This window comes from Mus musculus, chromosome 12, assembly GCF_000001635.26.
Source record: "Mus musculus strain C57BL/6J chromosome 12, GRCm38.p6 C57BL/6J".
NCBI lineage: Eukaryota > Metazoa > Chordata > Mammalia > Rodentia > Muridae > Mus > Mus musculus.
The window spans coordinates 91,317,426-91,335,026 of record NC_000078.6 but is presented as its reverse complement, the minus strand read 5'-3'; the positions used below and the strand labels follow the sequence as shown (position 1 = coordinate 91,335,026).

General features: G+C 43.7%; 1 protein-coding gene and 1 pseudogene across 9 annotated transcripts in view; one reads left to right on the top strand and one right to left on the bottom strand.

The window, feature by feature from the left end:
• The window catches only part of Cep128 (centrosomal protein 128), a 385,966-nt gene that overhangs the window by 49,429 nt on the left and 318,936 nt on the right, over positions 1-17,601 (top strand). For 8 of the 9 annotated variants that reach the window (XR_001780497.2, XM_017315228.2, XM_030246965.1 and 5 more), the window contains 2 exons: positions 1,704-1,776; positions 9,396-9,512. Coding sequence is in view for 8 of the 9 variants with exons in the window: in XM_017315228.2 (XP_017170717.1) it covers positions 1,704-1,776; positions 9,396-9,512 (190 nt within the window). In the remaining variant the exon portion in view is untranslated. The remainder of the gene's footprint in view (positions 1-1,703; positions 1,777-9,395; positions 9,513-17,601) is intronic. The other variant, XM_030246966.1, reaches the window with a different exon arrangement.
• On the bottom strand, positions 10,802-11,321 carry Gm18388 (predicted gene, 18388; annotated as a pseudogene).

Here is a 17,601-nt window from a genome sequence, read left to right as displayed (position 1 = left end):
CCAGTCAGACTTTGTTATTGTCTCTGTTTGCCCTGCACCAATTATACTGTTAGAGTTTGTTCAGGGGCAGACACCCCAAGAAAATTCCTGAAGTAATGGCCTCTTCTAGCTATGTGCTTATCTGTGCTTAATCTCCAGAGCATAAAGAAGACTTCCAGATAGAGCCAGATGAAGTTAATTTTAGGGTTATACGAAACAGACTCAGATATAAATTGTTTTGGGAAAAGACATAAAATGAATCAATGCAGAAAACCCCTAGGAATGCTACACACAGAGACCAAAATGCAAAAGTTAGAGACAGAAGGACAGTGGTTGCAGCAGTCGGCTCAGCTTTGCTGGAACTGTCAAGGAGCTGTGCTGGGTGACTTCATGACTCTCACCGTTTGCAGTGGATATGACATTACCATATTGTTCTCTGAGAAACTGTCTAATTTTAAATTATATAAATACAATACTATTACCACTAAGAGGAAGGAAGATACAGTCAGAAGCAGTAGTGGATACTGTGAAGAACAGCAGTTAGAATGATATCTTCTCAGATTACTGAGTTATTACAGAAATGCTGGGTATGCCAGGTGAGCATTACAAAGATGTTTGCTTTCCTATATGCCAGTAGTAAGTGGTTGTATTAAAAAATGAAGCAAAATAAGCGTTAGAAAAGCTATCCTAAGAATTCAGTGAGAATAGCCCCTGTGTGGCAACCACACAGCAAGCTTGCAGATACAGCCATGCTAGAGTAAGAGAGTAAGTGGCTTTTTGAGTCTGTGGATGATTCATGCAGGAGGGGGGTGGATATCATTGGATGTGATGGATACCACCAAGCAATAATGAGAATTAGGGGAAATATCATCCCCAGAGTGACGATCCAGGTGTGAGGCTGACTGAGATGTGCGTAGTAGAGCTCCAGTCTACCAAGAACGACGGGCTCCCTGCATGGCATGCGTGTTGTGAAATCACACAGGCAGCCAGGCGAAGAGTGCACAGCGGCAGTGAACGTGACCAGCACGGCCGAGGAGTTAGCGAGCTAGATGCTTCAGAACGAGGAGTCAGTTGAAAGTCGTTGATTAGAAGTGATGATGGCAGCAAGCTAAATAAAGGATTGAGAATGGAAAGGTGTTTGGATGCTGGTTGGGAGTCCCTCCAAAGGCAGTAGAGTGTATGGGAGGAAGGCCTTTCCTTGCAGTCTCTTTAGACCCCGTGATTGCTGGTGCACTAGTTTATTGCACTGCTAAGGATGGAGTTTGTATATCTCAAACAGGTTATGAGATGAAGAGTTTTATTTTCCCTTTGGTGTTTAGAACTGTCTCTTTGTTTCTTCCTTGTTTGAAGCCTGGCTGCTGGAGGAGTCCAGGGTGGTGGTGGTGGTGGTGCTTAAAGATGGAGCCCCAGCCCCAGCCCCAGCTTCAGCCTCGTGTAGGAATTTGTAGCAATGCACATTCTCGGGCCCTATTTACTGATTCAGAAACTTTGTGGGTAGGGCCCTGTTGGCATGTTTTAATAAGCTTTGGAGGAGGAGTCAGTTGAGAATTATGGAATAACAATTACTGTGAGGGGTGGGGGTTTAGCTGAGTGTTAAAGCACTTGCCTAGGAAGTGCAAGGCCCTGGGTTTGATTCCCAGCTCGAAACAATGACAACGTCGATAAACAACACTATAACTTTAAAATGATTATTTAACTTGAAGCCTGCTTCTTTCTTTGCTTAGGTCTGACGCTGAAACCAAAAGGGTGTTAGAAGAATTGACTGGGAAGCTTAATGAAGTCCAGAAGCCAGACGTGGTGAGATGTCTTCCTTTATAACATTTTATTCGTAAGCTGTGAGTGCTGGAGTGTATTTGTAATTCTAGTACTTAGGCTGAGGAAGAGGACCACACGTTTGAAGCCAGTTCGGAGAGTGTGGCGATTCTAGAGTGGTCTGAATGCATAGCAATACACTGATAAAAAAATTACAAAACCAAAACCAAACTCCCAAACCAAAGTTTATTTTCACTTGTAGATAAATGGGAGGATGGTGGCCAGACTGGTCAAAATCTTTAGTAAAGTAACTTTTTGGATATAATATGTCATTCTATTAAAAAAATTATGTTCCTGGGCCTCTTATGAAGCGTTTGTGTATTTAATGAATTTAAATTTGAAATCTGGTAATAGTAGTAGATAACAGGTAGAAGGGATTTCTAAATTTTGAAATTGTGAACTTTTTAATGAGTATTTGAGAGAAAACGAAGTTCTGCTCAGCGGCTCCTCCACAGCTTTCCTTGAGCATTGGAGAAGTACAGAAGCTTTGTGTAGTGATGTGCAGCTGTTGAAGTAGCTCAGACCATCCGTGACTGTAGTCCCCATTGCTTTGGGACAGCCTTGTTCGCGATGACAGTAAGTCACCGTGGTCAGCGTGACTGGATTCATAAGCTCCTGAAGCTTGGAGAGGCACACGCTGGCTCATCCTTTGAGGTTGTTCCCGGGAGGACTAGCTTAGGGAGAGCCTTCCCTTGAATGGGGGGAGACCGTGCAGCAGGCTGGGGCCTAGACAGAATGAGAGGGAAGCAAAGAGAAAGCCTGCCGAGCTCCAGGGCCCTCCTTTCTCTGACTCTTGACTGCCATGCTGGGAGCCGTTCTGCTCTGCCACTGTCTTCTGTGTTCTATTGAGCTTTCTGAAAGTGTGAGCAGTCCTTCCATGAGCTGAGCTGCAAGGTCTTTCGTAACAGCGACAATAAACGTAATAAATATACTCTTTGGCTTAATGTGGTGAGATTTTTAAATTTTCTAATGGCCAACTTTTATTGTTCACCTATTTATTTTTAATCAAATCCTTATCCTTGAGTCTAGTTTGGCCTGGGCTACATATTGAGACCCAGTTTTAAAAATAAAACAAATCATTTTTTTCCCTGCTTCAGTTTATTTATTTATTTATTTTTTTGAGAACAATATTAATAGCGAATGTTACTCACGCGTTCACAGACTTGTCAACCCCGCAGCAGCTCGCACTTCTCGCTCTTTGTTTTTCTAAGATTAAAAAAAGTTCACAGAATTTTTTTCTCCTGGAATATTTTATTCAAATTTAAGTTTCTAGTTTAAGCAGAGTGCATGTCTTCAGTTGTGTTTAGAGGTCCCTGGAGACAGGTGGAGTTCGTTTTGAAGTCTGAGTGTAGTAGCTGTGCCTGTCAGGAGACGGATGGCTTCTGTCTTCACAGTGGTGGCTCCAGTACGATGTGCCATGTCAGCAGCAGGAAATCTTACTGTACCATCTACCTTTCCTCTATGGTGATAACTCCTCCTCCTCCTCCTCCTCCTGCTCCTCCTCCTCCTGCTCCTCCTCCTCCTGCTCCTCCTCCTCCTGCTCCTCCTCCTCCTCCTGCTCCTCCTCCTCCTGCTCCTCCTCCTCCTCCTGCTCCTCCTCCTCCTGCTCCTCCTCCTCCTCCTGCTCCTCCTCGTGCTCCTCCTCCTCCTCCTCCTGCTCCTCCTCCTCCTCCTGCTCCTCCTCCTCCTCCTGCTCCTCCTCCTCCTCCTGCTCCTCCTTCTCCTCCTGCTCCTCCTCCTCCTCCTGCTCCTCCTCCTCCTCCTGCTCCTCCTGCTCCTCCTCCTCCTCCTCCTGCTCCTCCTGCTCCTCCTGCTCCTCCTGCTCCTCCTCCTCCTTCTCCTCTTCCTCCTCCTCCTGCTCCTCCTCCTCCTCCTCCTCCTGCTCCTCCTCCTCCTCCTGCTCCTCCTGCTCCTCCTGCTCCTCCTCCTCCTCCTGCTCCTCCTCCTCCTCCTGCTCCTCCTCCTCCTCCTCCTGCTCCTCCTCCTCCTCCTCCTCCTCCTCCTCCTCCTGCTCCTCCTCCTCCTCCTGCTCCTCCTCCTCCTCCTCCTGCTGCTCCTCCTCCTCCTGCTCCTCCTCCTGCTGCTCCTCCTGCTCCTCCTCCTCCTCCTCCTCCTCCTTCTCCTCCTCCTCCTCCTCCTTCTCCTACTCCTCCTCCTGCTCCTCCTCCTCCTCCTCCTCCTTCTCCTCCTCCTCCTCCTGCTCCTCCTTCTCTTCCTCCTCCTCCTCCTCCTCCTCCTCCTCCTCCTCCTCCTCTTCTTCTTCTTCTTCTTCTTCTTCTTCTTCTTCTTCTTCTTCTTCTTTTTTTTTCCTGTGAAGATCCATAGGGAAAAGCCCTTTGCATCTGTTTTCTGTTATGGTAAACAGACTGCTAAGACTTGGGAGTGGGTATCTCACCTAGGTAGGGGAGACTTACATTTTCACGTGAAGTCTTAGGTTTTTTTTCCAGGTGTATCAAATTCACTATCAGTTGAAGTCTTATCCATTTAAGCTGCTTAAAACGTCCAGCACTTCAATCCTTGGTCATTTCTGGGGCTGACAATATGGCTCAGTGGCTCCAAGCACTTGCCATGAGACCAGAGTTCCATACCAGAACCCACCTTAGACAGAGAGAACCAACTCTGGAAGGTTGTCTTCTGACCTTCATGGGTACACCAGGGCCTGCCCCATGTACACACACACACACACACACACACACACACACACACTGCACGAATAATAATGATGATGATGATGATGATGATAATAGATTGAGCTTTTTGACAAAGGTCTCCTTTGTTTGACCATGCTGACTTAGCTAGCACTTGCTGTTGTGCACTCTTACCTAGCAGAACCACACTGGGCTTGCTTCATTGTCTGGCTCCTTTGCTGCTCCTTATGGCTGTGCTGGTTCTGGGCATCACTTCAGGCTCTTGACCATTTGCTTTTGAGTACTGCATGGATACATTGAGTACTGCATGGATACATTGAGTACTGCATGGATACATTGCAGTACTTTTTTTTTTTTTTTTTTTTAACACCCCAAGGTGAACATTTGGGTTCATGTAGAGTTTGAGCTGTTATGGATAAATACAGCAGTCACAGCTATTACTTTCTTGTTCATGTGCCTGCATGTTGGTTGGCACATCTGTAGCATGGAGTGCCTTTGTTAGGTGCTTTCAAGTTTAGTAGACATCAGGAAATAGATTTCTGAGATGGTGGCACTGACTTGTCTGTCCCCACCATGATTTGTGAAGTTGTGTGGCTCCATGCTTCCCGACGCTGGCCAGCTAGCTAGGCCTTTTAAGCAGGCACTGTGACAGGAGTCTTGTCTTATTGTGGCTTGCTTTTGGCTTTTCCTAATCTCATTTTCAAATGTTTTCAGGCTCTTGAAAATTTTTGCTAATGAAATACCAGATTATATTTTTTGCTCAACTTTCTATTGAGTTAAGCTTGTTTTGTTATTCTGTGGGTTTTTAATGAACCTGGAGTTTACTGTTCTTTGGTTATATTGCCATTTATCAAGCCCAGTCACCCTTTGATCTTTGTCCCCCGTAGTCATACCTGATTTTTTGTGTGGGTTTTTGGGGACTTTAGAACTTAGGTCCTCATACTTGCTTACTTAGTGAGTTCCCAGTCCCACCGACCCCTTGCCCTAGTCCCTATAAGCAGGTCGGACTGCACTCAGATATCTCTGTATTCTGCTGAGCTCCCCATACCTGTGTGAACCGTGGTCATGTCCCTTTACGCCATGACGCTGTTCTTTTTAAAGCATTGCATAGTTGTTGGTTTGAATTTGGGATGCTGGTAGTGCACATTTTCTTAAGTTTCTTCTGTGGGGTAAAAGATCTAAAGCAAGCAGTTATCATTTCATTTGAATTACACCCACAAAGCAATCAAATTGCCAAATATTGTCTTTTACATATTCTAGAGCTTTATTTATACCAAAATATAAGGGCATAATGATTTACACCAGTGAGTGGCGGTCCATTTAATTAACCCCACAGTATCATCATTGCTGTGCACCAGGAACTCAGTCCAGGCCAGATACAGCTGGTGCCACAAAAGCAGCCGCCCAGCCACCCAGTGTGTGCCCCTCCTCTCAGGTAGAGCCCTCTTTTAGTGCAGAAAGTTGGAAATGCCTGATTGTGTACTTACCTGCCCGCTCTTATCCGGTTCTGTTACCACAGTTTGTTTCTGCACTGTGCTGTTAAGTAAGGTCTTCTGGTATGTAAAGGCTTGACTAAGGGTTGCACTAACCTCAGTTGGTATGCAGTCCTGATTATAAGTAGCCGTCTTACTCAAAGCTTAAAACAATATTATTGAATTTTAGCAGGCCTTCTGAAGGCCACCTGATGTTTGTATAAAGCTTGATTTAGATTTTGTGACTCATTTATTCCAGCCAAGGTTGGCGTTTACAGTCTAGAACTGTTTGACATATTGGGCTGTATGTGTGAAGTCAGGATGGCATGCTGTCAGAGAGGATGCAGGTTTGCTCTGTGAGCTGTCAAGCCTCAGAAGCTGCAGCTGTTCTCTCCTCTAGAGTTAAGTTTAAATAGACTTGCCAGCGCCGTGCAGGTTCCCCGTGCGAATTTCAGTACCGAGTACATCCATAAGAGAAGATAAACGAGAGCCCCTGACTCCCACCAGTTCCACTTCCTGGTGGTGCTTGTTGTTAATCACATTTATTGTACGTTATTCTGAGGCTGCAATTATTTTTCATGCATTTCCACAGTAAATAAAATACATCTTGAAAGTTTATGGAACACATTTTTCTTTGAGAGACAAAAAGTATTGGTTGTTGTCACACATGCCAAAATAAGACTTGTTAATTCCCTGTGAATCATAGTCTTTTTTTTTTTTTTTTGTTGTTGTTTTTGGTTTGATTCAAACTGTGCTTTGGAATAAGTAGTTATTGTTGATAGCGTGAGATCATGGTGGCTGTTTGTGGTCGCACTTGATTGTGACAATCCAAGTTGCGGTTCCCTCATGGGGGAAACTGCAGTTCATTCGTTGCCTGTGCTTCACCTTGTTGGGCGTTTGATTGTTTATGGAGAACATTTCACTTTCCTTTAGTTTCCTGTAGTTGTGTCCTCCTAAAACTCAAAGCGTGAACATAGATCTAGCTGTTTCTGATAGCAGTGCTCGTTGATGAAAGTCTAAGAATTTAGTATAGGCTGCGTGTGTAGAACATGGGTGTTGCATAGACTACAGCAGCAGAACAAATAACAAGGATTTATTTAAGTGGTGTTCTAGTTTCATTTTGTTGCAGTGACAAACACCATGACCAAAAGCAATTTAGAGAAAGAAAGGGTTTCTTATACTTCCAGGTCATAGTTCATCATTGAGGAAAGTCAGAGCAAAAACTGGAATAGACTCTTGAAGCAGAAGCTTAGAAGAATGGATTCCCAGGCTCATGCTTAGCTAACTTTTTATGCAGCTCAGGACTATCTGCCCAGAGAAAGGTGCTGCGCACAGTGGGCTGGGCCCTCTGTATCAGTTAACAGCGAGACAATCCCCACAGGCCAGTCTGATTAGGCAATTCCTCAATGGAGCTGTTCCTCTCAGAAGACTGGAGGCGGGGTCAAGTTGACAGTTAAAACCCTTCCCTTCCCTTTTAGACTTTTGAGGCTCATGCTGGCCTCAAACTATGTAGCTTAGGGTTGTCCTTGAACTCATGACTCCCCTACCTTTATTTTCCAAGCACTGGAGTTAGAGGCATGCACCGCCAAACCTGGCTTTATATGTCTTTTTAAATGACAGGTTTACTGAGCTAAAATTTCTCATCACTTTAATCTACTCTAATATGTAATTTAGTGCTTTGTAGTAAATTTACTGAGCTGTGTGACTGTTCCACAGCACAGTTCAGTTTAGAGCATTCCTATCACTTTAGGCAAGTCCCTCATGTGTTCTAAAAAAGATCTCTTCCTCTTTCTTTTTTCTATTTTTCTGTCTCTCTCCCTCTATGTCTCTCTGTCTGTGTCTGTCTCTCTCTCCCTTTCTGTATATATACACCAAAGTGCACGTGGTTCTCAACCTTCCAAGTGCTGTGACCCTTTAATACAGTTCCTCATGTTGTGGTGACCCACACCATAACATTTTGTTGCTACTTCATAACTGATTTTGCTATTGTTATAAGTCATGATGTATATATTTATGCTTTCTGACAGTCACAGGTGACCCCTGTGAAAGGTTCATTCAACCCCAAAGAGGTCACACCCCACAGGTTGAGAACCACTGACGTAGGGGTTCAGAGGACAACCTCAGATGTCGATTACTGCCTTCTGCCTTGTTTGAGACAGGGTCTGGTCTCTCGTTTAGTGCTTTGTCTGGCACGTTAGCTGGCCCCGTGAGCTTCTGGGAATTCTTCTGTATCCATCTCATTTTACTAGAGATGTAGGGTTACACATGCCTGCCCCTCTGCTGCTTCATGACGGTTTTGGGGATCTGAATTCAAGGTCTTGTAGATGCAAGCACCTTATGTACTGAGCCATCTCTCTAGCCCTATGCGCAGACCACTCCTGATTTTACATGAAACACAAAACAAGCAGAAAAATGTTTTAAGTAATCAGGCCTTATTTATTCTTTTAAAAAAATATGAAATGTCTCATGCCCTCAGACATATACATTGCCAATGTAAATTATTTTATGGAGATATATAATGACATGTATAAAATCGGTTTGAATTTGCCCAACAGTTTATTAAGGAAGACCTCATGTCAGAAAGAATTCCTTCATGTTTGTTTTTGAGTCCTAATTAAACATTTTTCAATTTGCTTTTCGTGTTTGATCTTTTCAGTTTTTCATTGTTTAGTAAATCGCAGTTGAGAACCTTGGCAAGCTCATGCGGAGGCCTCTGGACGAGGTACTGCGCACTCCCAGCAGGGTCTTCCAGACCGTCAGGCCCAGGGATAGACAGATAAAGGGCCTGAACAGATGGGACAGCTCAGTTAATAAAGGCAATTATTGGCAAAGCTGTTATTTCACTTTGCATCACCAGAGGGCACTCTTTTCTAGTTAGTGTATTTGAATGCTGAGCAATTACTGTGTTGTAGTTTGAAAATTTTGAGTCCTGCTGTTGGGATCCAGGTATGGATATTTGAAACTGATGATTGCTTTGTTTTGTAACTTTTAGTTAGCTTTTTGGCCAGGCATTCTAAATGGTGTCATTAGAAAGGGTTCTCTGAGGCATATAAAGTTTGTAAGACCAAGGGGCCTCTCTTTCCACTGATGGCCGACTAAGCCATTTTCTGATACATATGCAGCTAGAGTCAAGAGCTCTGGGGGTACTGGTTAGTTCATAATGTTGTTCCACCTATAGGGTTGCAGATCCCTTTAGCTCCTTGGGTACTTTCTCTAGCTCCTCCATTGGGAGCTGTGATCCATCCAATAGCTACAGGGGAATGCCAGGGCCAAGAAGTGGGAGTGGGTGAGTAGGGGAGTGGGTGGGGGAGGGTATGGGGGACTTTTGGGATAGCATTGGAAATGTAAATGAAGAAAATACCTAATTAAAATAAAATAAAATAAAAGAAAGGGTCAATGCATTAGGCACAGTGCTTCAGGGCAGCATGCGGTCCCCACCTCCCTGCTAGCTCCCTAATGCTACTTGTTCTCTGTTCATCTTGAGGTTTCAGATCGAGTGGAGCGGCGGCTGCAGGAAATAGAACGAGAGATGCGCTTAGAAAGAGAGCTGGTGGAAAGACGTCATGATCAGCTGGGGCTCGTGTCCTTGAAGCTCCAGGAGGTTTGTGAGAAGTGCTTCCCTGGGTTGTGGGTTGTTATTTAGTCACTGCTACAAAGGTTATCACTCTGAGTTGGGATATAGCTCAGTTGGCAGAACACCGTGCAAACTGGGTGTGGTGGTGCCCACCTGTGATCCAGGCACCTGGGTGGTGTCAGGAGGATAAGAAAGAGCTGCAGTTCTAAAGGTTGCACATGGTATGTACAACCCACAGGTATACCATTTGTCCCTTAAGAGAACTACTGCTTCTCATTATAGTTCAGAATGTAGAATGAGGCATCCTATAGTTTGTATGCCCTTGGCAAGGCATATGGGAATAATAATCTCTACCTAATCGCCTGGGTGGGAGGATAAATTAGTTAATGCTGGTGTCTTGAATGTGCTCAACAGAGTAGTTACAGCAGCTAAAGTGTAATTACTCTGATTGTTTTGGGGGCACGGTCTAGATCCCAGGTAGCAGCGCATAACAGCTCACTTTGGAAATGGAGTTTCATTGGCTTAGAACCTTTCCTGCAACTTGGCACCCATCCTTGGGTGCTTGTGTTGCACAGTGGCAGGTCTGAGTAGTTCTGACAGAAAATGTCCTGCTTATGGCATTGCAGCCTGGGCTTCCTAGAGGTTTGCTGTTCTATGAATTAGTGTGCCATCAGATCAGCTTGGAAGCTGCGTGTTACTCTTTAGATCTCCAGTCCTTTCTATATTGAAATTTTAGATGTATGGTGTTAAAAAGTAGAACAAAGAGTTTTTGTGTAATTGGGTCTCCTCGACATTCCTGTTTTACCAGCCTGACTTTGCCATCTTTTCTGACATACCTAAAGTGTATAGTGCCTTCTTCTGACATGGCTTTGAGAAGGCCCCAGGTATAATGTCTTCTGTTGCTGCGATAGAACACCGCCATAAGCAACGTGAAGAGGAAAGGCTGTATCTCAGCTTGTACTTCCACGTCACAGTCCATCCCCGAGAGGGTGGGACAGGAACTTGCAGCAGGAGCTGATGGAGAGCCGGTGGAAGAGCATGGCGTGCTGTCTTGCCCCTCATAGTTTACTTAGCCTGCATTTTTATAGCACCTATGAACGCAAGCTCAGGAGTGCCACTACCCACAGTAGGCTGGGCCCTCTCACATCATCAATCAACAAAATGCACTACAGACTTGCTTACGGGCAAATCTTATGGAGGTATTTTTTCTTTCCTTTTTCTTTTTTCCCAGTTGAGAGTCCTTTTTCCCCAGTAACTCTTAATTTATGTCAGGTTGATAAAGCCCAGCCAGGACAAATGTAAATATATTTACATTAAAGGGCCTTTATGAATAGTTTATATTGTTTAGAATCAAGGATGCTGCAAACACAGTCTGAAGTGAAATGGGAAATGACATCTATCTAGAGACAGGACTAGACACTACTGCGGTAATTTAAGATCTTTCCTTTCTCTGGCAGCAGTGCTAATTCATTCCTGGCTCCTAAGTCACCATTCACAGGTATAGCTGAAGCAATAGGGTATAAACCACACAGAACAAAATGACCTATTCCACCATGTGTACATTTCAGGCTCTGAAATTCAAGCCACCTTGACTCAAAGGTAAACTTACAAACTTTAGTTAGACCATTCCCGTGAGAATTACCATCGGTGAGTAGCAGCCATGTATGCCTGTATTTTATGTGTACTACTCCATACAAGCTGGCTGTCAAGCCACTGAAGCCAGCATTGGGCCAAGTGTGTGTCAGCCTAGTGTGTGTCAGCCTAGTGTGTCAGGGCGTGGTCAAGGAGCTTCCTTTCTCATCCTGGCAGGTGCTTAGTCTTCCTGGCTATGTCATGGAAGCGTAGTTTTCTTTGGTGGAAGCTGGTTAGTGAGTGCCCACCTTGAGCCCAGTCCTCCCACATCTGGGCTTACTGACAACTTCTGTTCCTCTTGCCCCCGTTCCATCCTTGGTGTAAATATTTTGTATTTAATTTATCCCATGTGCTTTCTCCTGTAATCACAGGACAGTGATTACAGTGGGGTGCTTAGCACCGCACAGTCTGATGGCCGAGTTGTAGGTTTCATGCAAGTTTTGCTAGGCATGCCCTTCCCTGGCCCAGTCTGAAGCCCGGGCCACAGGGCATTGATTTCTGTACAGTGACTTACTTTTCATCAGTGGTGACTTTGTAGGATGCTGGTGGGTGTTTTTAGGGTGCTTTTGAGTTAGAGGTTTTGGGGTCTTCGCAAGGAATCCAGAAAGCTGGTTTTGTGTCTTTTCAGAGTGCCACATGAGAAGTCATGTGCTAGCGAAGACTGAGCATCTGGCTGTGGGGTTGTCTGCCAGGCTACTCCACTCCAGCGCTGCTTTTATTCTTTCTTAGTTGTTTGTTTTGTGAGGAGACTTGAAAAGATCCCATTTTTCAAATCATATTTTATCTACTAATTTGGGTGGATGTTGCTGATTTTTCTGTGAAACCATCATTACTGTAAGTGGTCCCTGCTAGTGACCAAAAGCAACCACGGAGCCATTGGTTCCTTCTCTATGTATGTGGCGTGGACTTTCTCTACCTTTCATCTGTCTGTCTGTCTATCCTCCCTCCCAATCTGTCCATCTGTCTATCTTAGTGAAGACTCTTATTTTATTACTTTGTGTACATTTCCTCCCTGTCACTGAGAATTATTTTATTGACATTTCTTTTCAGTATTTAATATATCTATGAAGCATAAACTTTGAGAAAAATAGGAAAAGCAATGAATCAAAACAAATTAGGATTTTTTTTTCAGTTTTAAAATGCTCTTTTCTAAATTTCTCAAAAATGTATATAGCTACAGATTGCTGACTGTTCTCAATTGGCCACTTTCTTCACATATTAGTAGACACTCTGAGTTCAAACTAGGGAAAAGGATTCAACCCCGAAAGGGCACAGTATAAGCTGTAAGGAGACAGTTGTCCTGCTTAAAAAAATTCCATTTTTTTTTCTCCATTTCCCACAGGAGGCATGCCCCTATTACTTCGTAGTTACTTGGAGGATACTTGGTTTGAATAATTAGATAGAGCAAGTGGGTAGCCCCCCTCTTTAAATCTTGATTTTCATACATTTATTCTGAAAGCAAATTGCATCTGGTGAGCATAAGAATGGTACTGAAGTGACAATTGTTCTTTTTGCAAGAGAAAATTAGAGAAAATTTCTACACTTATTTTCCTCTCTGCAGAATGCACACAATTACAAAGGAAGGGGGGAGGAAGATGGCTTCCCACCCCAGTTCTGGAGAAGCCAAAGCCCGAGTGCGCACTGCCATTGTAACTTAAGCTGGAGCTGAGCTGTGTTTGGTTTGCGGCCCTGACAATACAATAGAGAGATCACTTTTGATAAGAAACCTTTAATTTCGTACTTTGTCCCTTTAATGTAAGCAGCGACCTATACGTTTTTAACAGGTGCTTGTGGCTTATAGACGGGGCAGTGGGGTCTGGAAAATATTAATTTGGGCTTTTTCCTGTTCCCAAGTTAAATGGCTTAGAGTTTTCTGGAAAGGTCATGCTTAAGGAGAGAGCTTTGCTTTCTTTTTTATATTGGAAACGCTTTTGGAAATTCCTATATTAAATGCTAATAGTCCGGGTATGTTTGTGTCTGGCTTTGGTGGGAGCTGAAGTCAGGTGGGTAAGAGGGCCTGGACTTTTTAACCATTATACTGCTTGACATTTTTAAAATGTGCGTCTCAAAGAGTGAAGAGCTATGAGCCCTAAAATTGGGAAATTAGGAAGATTCACTAAAAATATCCTAGGAGTTGGAGGTTGACAGTCATTTTCAGCCTAACACCCCCGATGGTTCTGGGGGGGACTTTGCCTCTTTCCGTAAACCGAAAAGCAGCGTTAGGCACTGGGAAGCAGTGGATGTAGTCAGTCTCCTTTTCTTACTTAGCGTCAGTTCCTGTGGAATGGTTTGCCTTCCCCTTCCCTGTTGCAGCACGGCCACTCCTACTGTTAGAGGTGGATGGCAGGCTTTCTCATGGGAGGCAGGATAGCCACAGGATCTGGATCCTGTGTCATATCTCAGGAGAAGTCTTGCTGGGGGGTGGGGTTGGGGCTGCTGGTTATCGTCTGTGAGCTCATCCCTCTATATGTCCTTTAAGTTCTTTGACTGTATCAGTCACTTTTGTTGCTGTGATTAAAATACCATGACCCAAAGTGACCAATGGAAGAAAAGTTTATTTGGGCGAATAGTTTCAGAGGGGTCCATGACGGCAGCAAAGGTGTGGCAGCAGCTGTCTGGGGAAAGCCAAGCAAGCAAACTGCAATCGAGGTGAGGCTTTGGGACTGCCAGTTCATCTTGGAGATAAAGGAGGCCTTGCTAGACAGTGTTGATCCTTTTCTGTATGGCTGTGTTTTCCTGAGTAGTGCGTTTGAGCAGCTTTTCCCATATGTGCTGGCTGTACGCTTGTACTTGTGTGGATCTCTTGTTCATTACGTTTTCTCATGTAAACTGAGCTTGTTAATTGAGCTTGCTGGAAGTTTTCTAAAGTGGAGAAAGACTCAGAGTTGTTTTTCTTTGACTCTCAGTTGCCTAGCATAGTGTTTGAGCACTTGGCCCTTCTACTCTAGCCTGAGCATCGCATCTATCATATATCAGTTTCCTGATAGTCTGTCTGCACCCTGGATGTCTCACAGTGGATCTGCTTGCCTAGTGCCATTCTGGTATTATTCTGTTTGAATCAGCATACCTCTTACTATGATATGGCAAATGCTAATGAAAGTCCTTCATTATGCTTCATGAAAACCTGTTGGAGTTTTGATCATAATTGCATCGTCTGTAGACTAATTTGAATGGAAGGTCTTTTGTATTGTTTTCAATAACGTTTTATAAAAGCCGTTAAGTTCATAAAAGTTGTTTGAGGGTCTTATGCACCCTAAAATTATTCCTTAGTGCTTTAGGGTTTTTCTTCTTAGTGGGCGTGAGACGCTGTCTTTTGTTGCATTTGACTGGTTATCGGTAGGATATAGAATACTGGTTTCTAGTTGACTTATATTCAGCAGTCTTAGAGGCACAGTGGACTGTTTTTAGTTATCCTTTTATTTCCCCCAACTCCCAAATTGGCCTCATTCCATGGGTGGAACCTGGGACCAGTGTGGAATAAAGTCACAGACAGCATGAGCTGTGGCCGTATTCTTTGGTTGATGTGTTCCTAAAGTGTGTCTTTTACCTGCTCCTAGATTTGAAACAGCCACTCACAGAAACATTTCTCATTGTTCTGTTTGACAAGAGAACATTTTGTGTCTTTATTTTTTATCTTCATTTAAAATCATGATGGGGTATGAGAGGTATCAGAACCCTTAGCCACCTGTTCTTTCTCTGATGGCATTTACATGTTATTGCTTCTAATATTGCTGGTGCAGTGGTCGTTGATCTTGACCTACATAGGTGAGCACTTTTTGCTAATGATATGTTGTTTTTATGCATTGGTAAATTAATTTGCTAGTGTTTTCTTTAGCAGTTTTATATTTACATTGATTACTGTGATCAGTCTATAGCATTTTCTTCATGCTACCTTCTCTGATTTTAATATGCAAGGTTATTTCCATGCTTATCACTCTGCAGAGAACTCAACTACAAGGAGATCAGAGACCTCAACATAAGACCTGGTACACTGAACTTGATAGAAGGAAAGTGGGGAATAGTTTTGAACTCATTGGCACAGGAAAAACACTTTCTGACCAGAATGCGGATAACGCATATACCCTGACCAACAAGTAATAAATAGGACCTCAAGAAACTGAAAAGCTTCTGTATGGCAGAGGTCACACCATTTGGACAAAGCATCAGGTTGCAGAATGGGTTTTATCAACTACACATCTTATAGAGTACTAATATTTACAGATATAAAGAACTCAACAAGTGGACATCAAGAAGACAAACAACTCAATTGAAAAATGGCATACAGATCTAAACATAGTTTTCAAAAGAGGAAAGAGAAGTGGTTGGAAAACACTTAAAAAATGCTCAATGTTCTTAGTCATCAGGGAAATGCAAATCAAAACTACTTTGAGATTTCATCTTACATCAGCCAGAATGGCCAAGAGCAGTGAAAAAAAATGACATGTCATGCTGGCAAGAGTATGGTGTAGGAAGAATGCTTGTCTACTGCGGATGGGAGTGTAAACATGAAAATCAGTGGGGTTCCTCGGAAGCTGAGATAGGTTTGCTGCAAGATCCAGCTCTACCACTCTTGGGCATATATTGAAAAGACGTTTTATTCTACTACAGAGACACTTGCTTGACTTTGTTATTGGCTGGTCTATTCCTAGTAGCCAGGAATTTAAACTAGACTAGATGTCAGTTAGTGGATCAGTGGGTAAAGAAGTGTACGTTTACACAGTAGCACACTCATCCATTAAAAACTGAAATAAAAATCATAGAGAAATGGATGGAGCTAGGGAAAAAAACATCCCGAGTGAGGTAATACTACCTAAAAAGACAAATATGGTGTGTGTTTGCTTATATATGAATGTTATATGTAAAGTCTTTGATGACCGTCTACGATGTGTATAAGCACATAAGTTAGGCATGGAGTATGTGACTAGAGGAAGGTGTAGGTCTCCCTAGAGAGAAGAAATAGAATAAATTGTTATGAATGGACAAGAGTGGGTGATGGTGCAGGCATTGGGGCTAGAATGGAGGATCAAACTGTCCTCCATTGGGGGTGGGGAAGGGATGGAACAGCTAAAACTAAGGGCCATTTGAGGAGTCACATGGAACTGATACAGAAGATTCTTAGAATATATACACTATGTAACAGACCCAATGATGTGAGAGATGGAGCCCCAACTTGATATCTCTTATTACCAAACAAAACATCCATAGCTGGAAATGGGTTCCATTTAATTGAGTTGTTGGCCAAAGGGGCCTCATGGAAACCCCCAACACGGGCTATTGTTCTTCACAAACTGATAAGGCTCTGTTGCTGAAGACAACACTGGCATAACTCAGAACACCAAGAGGCTGAGCTGATGCCTGCCTTGAGACTTCACCCCTTGTAACTAGTGTTCCCAGTAATGGCAGGTACAGTGAACTCGGAAAAGAGAAAAGTAAACTATAAATCTTCCATCTACAATGGTGGCCTGTAAATACACTGGTCATAGTGGCACAAAACTTGGTGTAGTAAGCAACCAATATCTGATTGGATTTAAGGCTCACACCACAAGATGGAACCCCCGTAGCCAATGCTGCACAGGTGATCAAGAACCTGAGACTGGATAGGCCAGGGACGTAGGGGAAAACGAAATGCTACTGTTCTGCTGAAGGGACGTAGCAACAAATTGTGCCATAAGACATTCTGCTGCACTCATAGATCAGTGTCTTGTTCACTCATCAGCAGAGAAGCTTCCCCTTGCACTAGATGAGAACAAATACAGAGAACCACAGCTGGACAGTGTGCAGAGAGTAGCCCTACATGGGCTGTCTTCATCAAAGCCTTCCCCTCAGGGCTCAGAACTCTGCAGAGGAGAAGGTGGAAAGACTGTGGGAGCCAGAAGGGATGGATGGCTCAAGGAAACAAGGCCGTCTAAACACGACAGGACTGAAGCACGTATGAACTCACAGAGACTGGCAGCGTGAGAAGGTCTGAGTGCTGAGAGGGCAAGAGAACACAAGCCCCATTCCCAAACCTTCAATTGATAGCCGCTCCCAAAGGAAAAACTGACTTTGTCCGGTGGACTCCTGCTGGGGATACAAACCATACCTGAGGGCCGGCCCAGTGCCCAGCAGTAGGGCGAGCAACACGGAAGCAGCACAGTGGCAGGGTTGGAGGGTCTTGTCTCAGGGTGCTCTGTCACAGCTTTCCTTTACCTTTAGGTCTCTTGTGTATATATTATTGCTTCCAGTTTTGCATTTGTATTATCTGCCTATATGTTTCTTGTGCTTTTTCTTTGGCACTTTTTCTTCTGTTATTTTTACCTTTTTAAAAATTATTATTTAGATGTCTGTTTTTTAATAAGAGAAGGGGAAACAAGGGTGGATTTGGGTGGAAGGGCATTGCGGAGGATCTGCGAGGAACTAGGGGAGGGAAGACCGTAATTAAAATATATTCTATGAAAAAATGTATTTCCAGTTAAGAAAACAAAAACAAAAAGAAAAGAAGCAA